A 13,733-nucleotide genomic window follows, 5' to 3' on the forward strand; every position below is an offset into this window, starting at 1 on the left:
TCCTGCCTTTGCCTTCTGATAGCTGGGATTATGGATCTGCCTAAACCAACACAATGATAAGACAAAGGTAACACTGGACACAGGGATAGAAGTCTCAACCTCTCACTGGAGGAGTGAATGCAGAGCCACATGATTAGTGAGTTACCATTCTTTGAGTCTATTAAACTTCCCTAGCAGCAGTTAAAACTGTACAGTTAGGGTTGGCATGTAACTTGCTGTAGAGCCTATTCTCAGAATGCAGGAGGCCCCAGGTTCCATCCCCACTGCCACAAAGACAAACGAATGAAAAAAATAACTGAATGAAATTTCAGTTCATTTTCCCATGCCTCCAAAGTTTAAAACCTGCATGCTGGTATGCTGGTATGCTTCTAGCTCTCAAAACACTGATAGAAATGTTCTTTGTTTACGTACTTCTTGTAAATTTTACCTGTATCACATATCTCTTCACTGTTTTACTAATGTATTCTTTTACAACTTCAAAACTAGGTTAATTAATATTTACCTCTTCTTTAACTACCAAAGGGCTTATGAATGCTGTTAGAAGATTCCAAACCTTGCCAAACTAGTAACCACTATAAATGCTTCCTTGCCAGTTTTAGCTATGTCTTAAACTCTGGTCAAAAGTTCAAGCCCAAATCAAAGAATCATCCTAGATTCCTCCCTCCATTTTTCCCTACAATCAAAGTCACTACACCCAATGATTCTACTTGAAAAGTTCTTGTTTATTCTATGCTCTTCCCTACTGTTACTACTTAAGCTAAGGTTTTTGTTACATATGCTGAATTTAATATTGCAGAGCTTCAGTAGAGAGTTTGCAGTCATGCTGCCACCTTGTGGCTAAAATACAGCATTTCCTTATTCATTGTAATTCACTGCAACTTTTTAACATAAAATAGTTAGTTTTGCTAGTTATTTACTATATATTTCTAATATATTTTTCCACCTGTTTAACACCATTCTTTTGCTGCTATATGCTCATTTTTTTAAAATAACCAAGTTCTATTAAGTTCCCCTTCTCTCCTTTGTCGGTTCCACTCATTACCCTGGGAAGGTACTTCAGCAAGTTAACGATCTCATTATGCTTTGTGTTTGCACTTTTGTATTGTTTTATAGTTTATGACACTTATTCATTAGATTCTCAAAACAATTTTGTAGGACAAGAAGAGCAGGTTTTCTCCTCATCATGAGGATAGTGAGATTTAAGCTATTTGCTGAAGTCACATATAACTAATTTATGATGGCTTGTTTTTCAGAGTCTTAGACATTACTCTAGTGTTTTTTGTTCTGCTTGCATCTTCCCCTTATTACAAAGTTAATGGGATTGTGTATATCAGAAAGGAGGAAGTGATTCCCTAATACATATCTGAAATAAAGTTTTGTCTGATGTTATCAGTGATATCTACCATGAAAAGTATGAAATGTTTACCAGCACTGTATTTATCGATAATATAAAGAAAGGAGATTTTTATTAAGGCTGGCATCAACTAATATTTCCTTTATAAAATGAAAGAAATAAGACTGAAAGATATCAAACTCTTAACCTTGCGCGCACAAATTTTTGTGCATCTTCCAAGGGACTTTAAAGGGGCTGGTTACAGCTTCGTTCCAACTTTGATCCACTGTGCCTGGAGTTCAGCAGAGTAGTGGGAAGAACGCTTGTACGCCCAGATCACACCAAGAACATCTCCTCAGAATACAGAATTTTAGTGAATTTTCCAATGCAATGGAAAGATCAAATGGAGATTCTATTTTCTTACGGAGAGTCTGGAAGCTTCAATAAACAACAGCAATGACAAAAAAACACACTCTTCCCTTTCAAATATACCAATACCAAAAAACTGTTTTGGCAAAATATTGGTATGGAAATGATTGTTCTGTGGTGATGGGGACTGAAACGAGGGCCTTGTACATGTTAGGCAAGCGCTCTACCACTGAATGCTCCATAGCTCTGGAAATGATTGTTTTAATATTTAGAGTGTGAGGTGGATCAGAAGAATCCATCCCTAAGAACAAAACTGAAGCTTATGGGCCTATGTGCTTTGGGAGTTGCAGCTAGAGGTGACTACAGGTGCTTTGGCATTTTTTAGGCACCAGAAGAGATTCAAGACTGAATATACAACTGGATATCAGAATTATGAGCTTTCTCTGTGATTCTATTGTCTTATTTTTGCAAAACTGAAAGTTAAATATGATTATTTTTTCTTAACTAAATACTAGCTACCATTTAAAGATATTCTGAAATTATTATCTTAAAGTAAATTTTCAAGAAATACAATCATAGTATCTAACAACCTACCTGAAGACGTGCTTTTGAGGGAAAGAATTCTGGGTTTAGGTTTGAGTTTAATTCTCTCTTTTTCAACTTCTTGATCTTTATCTTGAGGTTCAGATGAGGAATCCACCACCATGTCATCACAACCATTGAGGGTCACACCTTCACTGTTTTTGACAGCGAATTCTGGCTCATCTTCCCGTATGTCACTGTTGGATTTCTTGGTTTTCAAAAAAGATAGTTTTGGAGAATTATTTTCTTCATCATCTGATATATGAAAATCATTCATTTTTTTCTTAATGGAATTTTCATCTACTGAGGTATCAGAAAAATCACCCAATGAAACTGAAAAACAGACAAGAAAAAATGTTTTCAATAGTATATTTTAAATCTCTTAAAGTCTTAGTTTTTTAGAAAGCAAGATTACCTTAAAGTCTAGAAATGACTAAAAGTAAATTTATAACCATGTATAGGCTGCAAATTTATTTTTAGCTCTTAGAAACAGTTTTTGTAGTTATTTGTAGCTCTTAGAAACAGTTTATGTAGGCTGTTCTGAATTTAAATTTATGACATAAAACATTCAATTTCATTAATTTATTGAAGTGTTTATTGAGTGCCCACAGGGTGCCAAACACTGTGCTTATTCTGGGAAATGCCATCCAAAGATTCCAAAAAATAACAATCAGCCTTGGAATATTCAAATTCTACTTTGGAGAGTAGAACATTTCATTTGTAAATAATTTCATCATATAAAATCAAGAATTTGATTTTCTCTGTAAGCAGACTAGTTTAACTAGATTTTTTTTATGCATCCATACCAAAAATACTAGATTTTACTAAAAGAAAGGTAATAAAGAATGTTAACAACAGAGCAGTAAATTACTATAATGTATTTTTACAGAGAACATTAAGAGTTATTGATTGAATATATATCAAAAGTAGACTATTGAATTTCAAGTTCAGAATTCTGTATGTGTACACCTGAAGCTTAAAGTATTAATATTTTTACCTAATTAACATAAACCAAATTAAATCGAAATGGTATTGATAAATGCAGTGTGAATAATCTGTTGTTTTTAAAAGGTCACTTTATTATAGTCTGAAGATCTGATATATAACTAGTGTTATAAAAGTGCTTCTTATGTACACTAAAATTTAGCTCTCTGAACCTGGTTACCAACTAGCTGTAGGGCCCCCTAGTGTTACCTTTAAGGAAGAATCTGTCCTCTTCCATGTAGTTTGCCCCCTCAGTCATCATTTTACTGCTGTTAATTTACATATTCAAATACACATTCACAATCAACCAAGGACAATCAAAAAACTTCTTGAAAATTAGGACTGGCTCTCTAACTCATTAAAAGTTGGTAATCTAAAACTAGGGAAGTCAAAGGCATTATTTTAACATAAGTGGTTTTTTTAGGGAGAGGGGAGAAGGCTAAATGTAATGAAGCAAAAAACAAAAATATTTTACTTTTCAATACTCTCACATACCAATCTCATCACTGTCAAAGTCATCTGAGTATTCAGAACTCCTCTGTCTGGCTGAGCGAGCTGTAATTGCTCTTATTAGCTCATCCTGAAACGAGATAATTAAAGTCAATCCCTATTCAGAGAGTTCTCATATCTAGAATTAATTTGTAAACAAATCATTATTCTTTCAAGCAAGTTTCATTCATCTAAGGAACACTCACTCCAAGCCTACTTTGTACCATGCACCCAGGTGAGGAGACTCAATGCAGATAATCACCACCAAGGGCTCTCCCTCATGGTGCCTACAGTTAAACTGGAGGAGACAGACAATATCAAATAAATTCATTTCAGATTATAACTTGAGCTAAAGAGTAATAGGTAAGAGGGGACTCAATTTAGATAGGATTTATTACAAACTGCCATTTTGGAAGAAAGTGGCTCTTTTTTTGTTTTGTTTGGAGGGTTTGTTGGGTTTTTCTTGTTTGTGTTTTTGTTGTTGTTGTTGTTTTTGGTATTGGGGATTGAATCTAGGACCTCCTGCATGCTAAGCACACACCTACTACTGACCTACATTCCCAGACTCAAACTGGTACTTTTTAAGTATATTGCAGAAGAGTATATCACCAATACTGTAAATTTAAAGATTAAGTTCAAAAAACTGTAGCTACCCAGGAGAAAAAACTTCATGCTAGGCTATAGAAAAAAAGAAGATTTTATGTGAAAATAACAATGTAAAGTTGCACTTTAACTTTTAACTTAGTAAGTACTGAGGTTACTTTGATGTCCTTAAAACCACAAATGAGGATTTGTAATACTGGTGCTTAAACACCATGATGATCTGCAAAATTTCAAAAGGAATAGAAGATTTACTCCTGTTTTATAAAGGATGGGATCCAAGAATCACCAACCCCCTACATTCATAACACAAAATTATCCAAAACAAAAATGCCTTGAAATATTTTACCTGGAAAGTAGTTCTTTTGGTAACTTTTGGACTCTTTGTGTATGCCAAAGTTGTGCTGAAAACTTCATCGGACATAGTTGATTTTATTTTTCTTGTTACCTTTATCAAATGGCTAATAAATAATTGAAGTAATTCATTCAACCTCTGATGGTGGCTGAAAAAGATGAAAAACAGACTTGTTGGCATGCTTAAAAATTTCTATTACTACATTTAATGCACACAAAAAAATAAATAAAACAGGAAGAAAAAAATAGACAAACCAAATTTAAAAAGTATTACATGAACATTGACTACATCTTCACCTAAAAATGTAGAGTTCTTGTAAAGAATCAACAAATTCTCATAACAAACGTGTATCAAAAAATATAAGAAGAAAAAAAAAAAAAGAAAAATGCCAGTCTTGTATTATAAGGACTAACAAATAAATGACTGCAAAAGGTTAATACAAAAAATGGTTGCCAATTAATACATAACACCCTATTTTCCCCCTCTCTTCCACTTAAAAAAGTAAAGCATTGATCGAAAGAAGTCATGCTTTATTTAAAAGGCTACCAAGAAGATTGTATACGTTATAAAAGCACTAGCCCCCTACACAAATTGCTTGCATTGTAGCTCTATGCAAAGAAAATGATCATAAATGCTTAAGCACAAGCAGCCAGCGATACTTCTTCATGCCACTTTTCGCTCTCTGAAGAGTTAACAGGCTAAAACAAAACGAGGTTTCCGCGATAGGCTGTATTAACACCGCTGTTGCTCAAGCTCCAAGCTGAAGGCCCAGACCTGGGCCGCAGGATCACCCGCATCAGAGCGCGTCCCAACCCGCAGCCGCTCCCGGCCTGGCCAGGTGCCCTTCAGAGCCCCGCCCGCAGCTCCCGCGCCGGGGCCCAGCACGAGCCCGGCGGATGCACACCCCAGGCTGTCACCGCCGCCGCGCTCCGCCGCCCCGACGTCCGCGTTCTGCACCCACCCGCGCCAGGCCTGCGGCGGGCTCCCATCGACCTGCAGGAACACGGCTGGCCTGGTGCAGGAGCCTCTCGCTTTAGCCTGGGCCTGCCCGGCAGCGCTCAGGAACCCGGACTAAGCAAGGGGGCGGGGCTAAAGACAGAGGCGGGAGGAGGTTGCTAGGCAACAGCGTCCCTGGGAGGAAGTGACTTTTACAGGGTCGTGTCTCTCTGGTACCCAACACCGTTCTTCCGCCTAACGCGTCACTGCGGCAACCACCTAAACCAAGGAAGTGACATCACCTGACGGTCTCGGGAGAGGGTTCTGCGCCCTACTCTGTTGCCTAGGAGACGGGATTCGCCCGGCTCCTGAGAGCCTTCCTTGCCCTTGCCACTGAGTGAGGGTCTAAATCTGCACACGTTGCATGACCCAACGTACAAACAGAGCTTTTCCGGAGTTAGGACCGAGACTTCTGCCAATCGGAGAAGGCGTAGAATGTGAACGGATGTGACAGAGTAGCAGAGTAGTGACGTTTGCACACCGCAGTCACCTGCACATTTGAATCCTGGTGACGTTTCCCTACACAAGTGACTGTCGTGCAAGTAAGGGACTGTATGCTTCAGTTTCTTCTTTTGCAAAAAAAAGAGATGATTATAATAATGGCCACCTTGTTTGCTATATCAGGGGGAGTTAATACAGGTGGAATACTTGGAAGAGTGCTTGGAATTGCATTCCGTAGATATTAGATATGCTCTTTATGCAACTAAGCCACACAGGGCCTGGATAGAAGTCAACCCTTGTGCACACAGCTGAAAGCCCATTTCATATTTTGCTTTAATGTAAAGCTTCCATTTGTATATTTAGTGTATAATCTGGTTAAAATCAAATCTGTCAACAAAGTGATCTAATATGCTAGAGGACAGTGTGTCACTTAAGGGAGAGCTAACATCATCGAATTAGCACAGGTAGTACTTAAAACTAATGCCAACAAAATAAAACCCCAAACACTTATTTAAAGTTTCTAGAATAGTATGAATTTCAACTATTTTTATTTTTTAAAAAGCTCAATTTTGTTTAAATTGCCTAAATGAATCCATCAACTAGTAGTTAATCTTGTACTTGGTATTTTGCCTTATCTGTACAATATATTAATATTTTACTTATTTGAAAATTATAAATAAATCACAATGAGATATAGACTTAATAAATCATATTGAAAAATAAACGTACATAACAAGAAGTTAAAAGTTTAGTAAAAATAATGCTTTTAACAATATTTGTGATCTACCTTTGAAGAAATGTTCAGTTTGCACTGTTCAACTTGTTTCTGTTTGGGAAACAGTGTGATCAACATTTGCTTCAGTCTGATGTTTTTAAACATTTCTGAGTGTCTGCATAAGAGATTTTCCATTCTCACCAGTTACTGATAATTTTCAGACCCATGTAAGTTATTAACCAATAAATATGATTCCTTTATAGTACCTGTACCCACAGTGAGAGGACAGCATCCACATTTTCCTTAAAAGTGAATTACTAATTTGCTAATATTGAAATATTTATACTTACACACAAATATCTGCTTCGTTCATTCCTTTCTTATTCACCAATACCTTTCTTATTGACCAATACAATTTTCATTAGGCATGATTTAAGGAAAAAAACTCAAAAATGTTAATGAAAAGAGTCCTTGAGAAAACAATCTATTTTTCTACAGAACAAACTAAATTTTTATGTTCATTTTAGTAATTAATAGAAGATAATAATTAATAGTTGATATAAAGTTGTGCCATACAAAGCTACAATAAAGGAAAACAATTAACCTGAAATGGTTAATTATTCCACAAGACCCAAATCACAATGTCTTTCCACTATTCTCTTATTTTTAAGCTGCAGAATCCTAATTGCTATTTTAATATTTTCAAGCATCTTCAGTATAAGTTAATGGTAATATTATATGATACCTGAATTAATGTATCATTTTATATAAAGCATGGTTTTATATATATATAAACAATTATTACATATATTGTTAATATATTTTTATATATTATTGAATATATAATTGTTGAATGAATGAATTCATGAATAAATGAAAAGCACTTTAAAATATATTTTTAAAGCATTACAAAAGAAGTTCACAGATACTCCCTTAAAAATAAAGTAGTATAAGACAAAAACTCTCAGTACCTTATGTAACACTTTCCTCTAGATTTTAAGCTGCTTTTTTCATGTATTCTTAGGGTTTAATACCTTTTTCATTTCTTTGCCTTGCCTCCACACACTCATTCATCCATTCATTTAGTACACTCACATGAATAACATTGTGGGTCAGATTTTGAGTACAAAGGTAAAACAGACTAGGTTCCTACCCAGGTCAATATTTATGGTCCTGTGGCTGGCAGTGCATGTTAGAGATTAAAAAAAAAAAAAAATAGAGACAAAGGATCTTAAACTCACAACCAGCACTGATACAATGAATAAAGCACCTAATGAGGATTTCAAGAAGTGCACTACAAACAGCAAATCTCCACAGGTGTCCATGATTAAACGCCGAACCCCATATCAGAGGAAAGAATGAGAGCCCATATACAAGTACAAGAACCATCGCTGACATGTGGAAAAAGAACTGTAAGAAAGGGTTGATAGAAAATATCAAAATTCTGAGGAGAGCCCACCATGATCAAGTACACTGGTTAAGAGTATAGTTTCTCATAAGTGAGGGAAAACTGCCTCATTACTCTGAAAGAAATGTGATAGTTGTTGGAACCAAAATGGAGTCTCTTGTGTCAACCCCAACAAACAAGAAAAGTAAATAAATCCTGGAAGTTTACCTGGGAGGGTCCTTATGCATGACTGTATGATATTAACTCCGGGAAAAACTGTAAGCACCGTATGCTTGCAGAAGTCACCATGACCTTACATTAAAAGAATTTCTACAAGGACACCTGCCAACAACTGTGTGTTCAACCTCAAAACGACACCACTCTTCTTATTAATCATTGTGACCAAAGATTATTGTTTCAAAATATCTGATGAAATCTTCATTTTTGTCTTTAAAATTTTCCTTTTCCCTCAAATTCCTTGAATATATGCATCATTTACTATGGTGTGTATATTCCCATTGCTATACCCTGCTATTCTTTCAGAACTCAGCTATTACCAAGTAAATTTTATTACTTTTTGGAGAATCACTCTGTTTTATTTTGGTTGGCACCTCAATTATAATGGTGTTATGGTTTAGATATTAGGTATCCCCCAAAAACTCATGTGTGAGACAATGCAAGGTTTAGAGGAGAAAAGATTGAGTTATGAGAGACTTAACCTGATCCATGTTAATACCCTGATGGAATTAATTGAGTGTAAGTATAGGCAGGTAGGGTGTGGCTGGAGAAGGTGGATCCCTGGAGGTGTGCCCTGGGGAATATATTTTATATTTGGAGAGTGGAGAGCTCTCTGTTTCTGATCATCCTGTGAGCTGCTTCCCTCTGCCACACTCTTCTGCCATGATGTTCTGCCTCATCTTCAGCCCCAAAGGAATAAAACCAGCTGTCAATGGACTGAAACCTCTGAAACCGTGAGCCGCCACATAAACTTTTCCTCCTCTACAATTGTTCTGATCAGGTCTTTTAGTTGCACCAGTGAAAAAGTTGACTAAAACAAAGGGTGTGCATTTTTTGGTTTTGTGTAAAGACAGTTGAAGAATTATGCAGCAAGAGAAACATGATTAGTCATTTTAAATCAGAACTTGTGTTTCAAGCAAATTATTTTTGTTATGAAGGTAATGTCTTCAGTTCGCTGTCCCTGCAGATAGTGTTTTAGTTAGATACATGATTTGGGTGGACATTATTTCTACTACCTTTATATTGCTAATGGTACTGAGCCTCGCTTAATTCTTTGTGCTTTTACTCATAGTATTTAATTTACTCCTTATAAAATCTTGTGAAATTTGTGCTTTTATATCCATATTTTGCAGGTGAGAAAATGAAACTTCAGAAAAAATTATTTTAGCTATTAAGTAAAAAAGATTTGGACCCAGACAGGCTCTTAACTAACCACTGCAGTAACCTACCCACCCATCATAAAGTCCACATCCTGATGCCCTGAACTTGCATTCTACTTTATACATCCAAAAGCCCTTTGTAAATGTGATTAAATTAAGGATCTCAAAATGGGAAGATCATCAGGATTACCTGAGCAAGGCCAGTATAATCACGAGGGTCCTTACAAGGCAGGACAGGAGAGTGAGAATCAGAGAACAGGAAGGTGTCAATGCAGAGCCATGGCCAAGGAATACTGCCAGCCCCTTAGAAGATGGAAAATTCTAGGAAACAGATTCTCCCCTAAAGCCTTCAGGAGAAGTGAGGTTTCAGGTGTCCTGCCTGTTGTTATTCACCACCTAGTTGGTGGTAATTTGCTGTGGCAGCAATAGGAAATACAACCCTTATGCTTCATTTTCTTTTCACATAACCGATTTTTTTCAATCAAGATTCTGGTGTTCAGAATGGGAAATACTAGGCAGTAGATAGGCAATTTTATATTAATATTTCTTGTTTCTGTTGTGTCTGCTACACACTGCAGGGAGAATCACAGCCTTTCCACTTACTATTTCAATGTAGAGGAATAAATGGGGAAAAGTAGGAAACGTCATGACTGGATTTTCCTAAAGAAAAGTAATCTTGACAGTTACATGGGAGGTGAATTGGGGTGGGGGAAAGGACCTGGCAGAAAGCTAGAAGGTGTCACCCAGAAAGCTATGCATTTGCTCAGGAAAGATGTGACATGATCATCCAAACAGGCAATGACTGTGCAGATGGAAAAGGACACTGTGGAAAACCAGTGTAAATAATATGACTGAAAATTTAAAGACGTGTGTTCTGGAGAAGGAAGGAGGAAGGAGGGACAGACATTAACTTTGAGATGACTGCGACACATAGGGGTGGATGTGAGGCTCGGATCCTGAGGGGAGTGAATAAAGAAGGAGAACCCTGGGAAACTGGAGCGAGGGCAGGGGTGGTAGGTTGCACAGGAAGGCAAGCAACTGCTGTAGAAATAGGAAGAGAACCAAGACAGGAGAATGGTTTGCCAATAATGGAATGGCCAGTGCTATCTAGTTAGTCACCAGATAGAGAAGCAATTGCATGTGTCATTTAGAAGGCCATGCCTAGATAAGAGTAGTTTCATTAACCGGATCACAGGAAGGGATGCTGAACCTTGCACCTGCTTCTGAGAGTCCCTTGTGCACATTTAGTCCCAACTCAGCTCTCAGTGGTGTCAAGCAAGATGGTAGCTTTAAATCAGTCATGTGGGATTATTTGAAATTGGCAAATATTACAATACAAAATATCAAGGCATTCACTGTCCCCCCTCACTTCCACCCAAAAGTTAAACATTTACCAGCCCTCAACTGGGTGAGAAGGAAGGTGAAACAGGACCATATTATCTGCAAGTGAAAGGGAGATAAGGCGGGAGGCTGAGAGACAGACGTTCTTTCCGGAAGTTAGTGGTGAAGGGAAAGAACGAGGTACAGTAAACATCTTAGGACACCAATAGTTTTAAAGAAAGTGTTATTTTCACCTGGAAATGTCTCAGACAATATGGATTAACAGCCTTTATTATGTTACTGAAAGTTCATGTATTACAGAAGTACATTATTCTTATGTAAGAGATTGATCTAGTATTGTCTTTCCTGATCTCAGAGTACACACTACATAAGGGATTTTTATGCATCTGTTCTTCCATAGGTAGCTCCCCATTTCATCCACCTCTCTGGAATTGCTTCTTGCCCTCCTGCCTTGTAACCTTCACTTTATGAAGAATCTGGCTTCAGAATACAAAGGAATAAATAACTTATCTGCACGTTACTATTGATTAAGGTCATTAGGTTTTATCCATTATCATTATTTGCATTTTTAAATACATAAGATTTTGTGAAATTAAAATCCAGCATTGAAGGAAACCAAGGCATTATTTGCTGGAAATTTCTTTGTAAAAATCAATCATTTTCAGGAATTTTATGGCAAGTCCAGAGCCCAGCTGTAGGTTCGTGAGATTAAAACAATTATTTAGCACTATGCATAAAAGCTATGCATGAGCAGTGCACTCATGTAAAAATATAATTCTTTCTTTTTTCCCTGCAAAGTCATTTTTGGAAGGGTGAAGAAATACTATGGGGTGCGTTAGTATCTAAGTTCCAGAAGATGGCAGCAAAGGATTTACCATCCAGGGACAGCATGCACATAATCATTACTATTCTTAGGATACTTTATTTTCTATTAAAGTGATTAAGAATTATTTTGAAAAATAGACTACTTCAAAAGTGATGTAATAAATCTTTTTGAATGATCAGGTTTTAATTTATATTATAAGCTTAGAAATGTACTATTTAGTGTGACAAGAAAATATTTTTAAATTAACATTTTTTTTTTTTTTTTTTTCGCGTGGTGCTGGGAATGAACTCAGGGCCTTTTACTTGCAAGGCAAACACTCTACCAACTGAGCTATAGCTCCAGCCCCCTAAATTAAAATTTTTGAAAGATAACATGAACCACTCATTTCCCAATACTTTTCCTATTCCTCCAAAATCACCTATGATCACTGTTAACAATTGGAATTATTTTCCATGCACATAAAAATATTTACTTAACACACTTTTTCTATAATAAGGTCTTGACATTTGAATGTTTTTGCACAATAATAAAAATCTGAATTGTGCATTATTCTATGGTTGAGCAAGTATGCATATTTAAAAATAAGTACTGATGGTCCTTTAGAGAGTTTCAAGTTTTCATAAGCATTCTTAAATAACCGTGACACAGTTATCAATTTACAATAACATCATACAAATAGAATCATTAAGTCAAAGTGTATGTACATTAATTCTTATTGTACACACTGCCAAAAATGTTTATAGAAAAATTTTACAATATTCACTACCATGAATATCATAATTATTTCAACCTAAGTTTATTATTTAGAGACTGTTACTATCTTTTTAAGATGTAATTTTGTTTCCTAAATTTTTCTTCCCATTTTGTTTTGTGCAAGCCAACTTATCATCTCCTTTAAAAATAATTTCACAAGTCTTCAAATACTCAATTATATAAAATTAAAACTTACATGTAGAATATTATTTTCTTCATTTTTAGAGAATGAAATATTAAGGGTTAAAGAATGGAGGAACAAATTCAATGTAACTGGAATATTCTGTGAGTAAAAATAAAGCATTTCAAATTTACTTTCTTCCTATAACTATCATTCCTATGAACTGTTTAATATAATTTGTTAAGGAAATCCATTAAGTAACAGGAACTAAAAATAATGTAAATTAAAGTTTTTCATGCTTAAAACAAGCAATGATGGATGCTAAAGCATTACTAAGTATTTTATGGAACTTCAAAGGCATTACATTGCCTAACCATGTCTTTGGTTTTAGGCATTTTATATGCATATGCTGTAGACAACCTAAGGGTAAATGTTGATAAAATTTTTCTATTATGGAAGCTTCTTAACCTTAAAATGAACTTTGTGATGGTCTTGAGTAAATATTATAAGGTGATGCTTTTATTCTTTGGCCTGAATCCAGATGTCAACTTTTCATTTTATAACAGCAAATTTATGCAACCCATAGCCAACTATTTTTTTCTTTTATAAAGAATAAAGAATGTGTGGGGGCTGACCAGACATCATTGCCCTATGTACATGTATCATTACATGAATGGTATGAATATACATCATGTACAACCACAGAAATGAAATTATGTACCCCATTTGTGTACAATGAATCAAAATGCAGTCTGTAAAAAGTTAAAAGCTAAATGAAAAAATTATTAAAAAATATAAAAAATTAAAAAGTAAGCTACTGAAAAAAAAGAATATGCCCTGTCAAATTTTTATACAGACTTATTTTTCCTTCAATATGTATGATTGTGTCTCTTTCCATCAGTAAGCAATGTCCACGTGATATTACCTTTAAAAAGTCAATATTTGATTTGTTAGTTAAGATCAATTTTCCCTGTTAACTGTCAGTGAATCTGGTTCTTTCTTGTTTTTCTTGTGTTTGTTTTTGTTTTGTTTTAAATTTTGTAG

At 35.6% G+C, this 13,733-nt stretch overlaps 1 protein-coding gene across 2 annotated transcripts in view; it reads right to left on the reverse strand.

Moving 5' to 3' along the window:
* Window positions 1-5,818, reverse strand: part of MAP9 (microtubule associated protein 9) — a 32,719-nt gene extending 26,901 nt beyond the window's left edge. For both annotated transcript variants that reach the window (XM_079152927.1, XM_079152926.1), the window contains exons 1-4: window positions 5,674-5,818; window positions 4,707-4,860; window positions 3,764-3,848; window positions 2,297-2,617 (exon numbers count right to left, since the gene is read on the reverse strand). In XM_079152927.1, the coding sequence (XP_079009053.1) occupies window positions 2,297-2,617; window positions 3,764-3,848; window positions 4,707-4,781 (481 nt within the window). In that variant the 5' untranslated portion in view covers window positions 4,782-4,860; window positions 5,674-5,818. The remainder of the gene's footprint in view (window positions 1-2,296; window positions 2,618-3,763; window positions 3,849-4,706; window positions 4,861-5,673) is intronic.
* Between the last annotated feature and the right edge of the window lie 7,915 nt (window positions 5,819-13,733).

The sequence above is a fragment of the Sciurus vulgaris genome (genome assembly GCF_902686455.1).
Source record: "Sciurus vulgaris genome assembly, chromosome: 9".
NCBI lineage: Eukaryota > Metazoa > Chordata > Mammalia > Rodentia > Sciuridae > Sciurus > Sciurus vulgaris.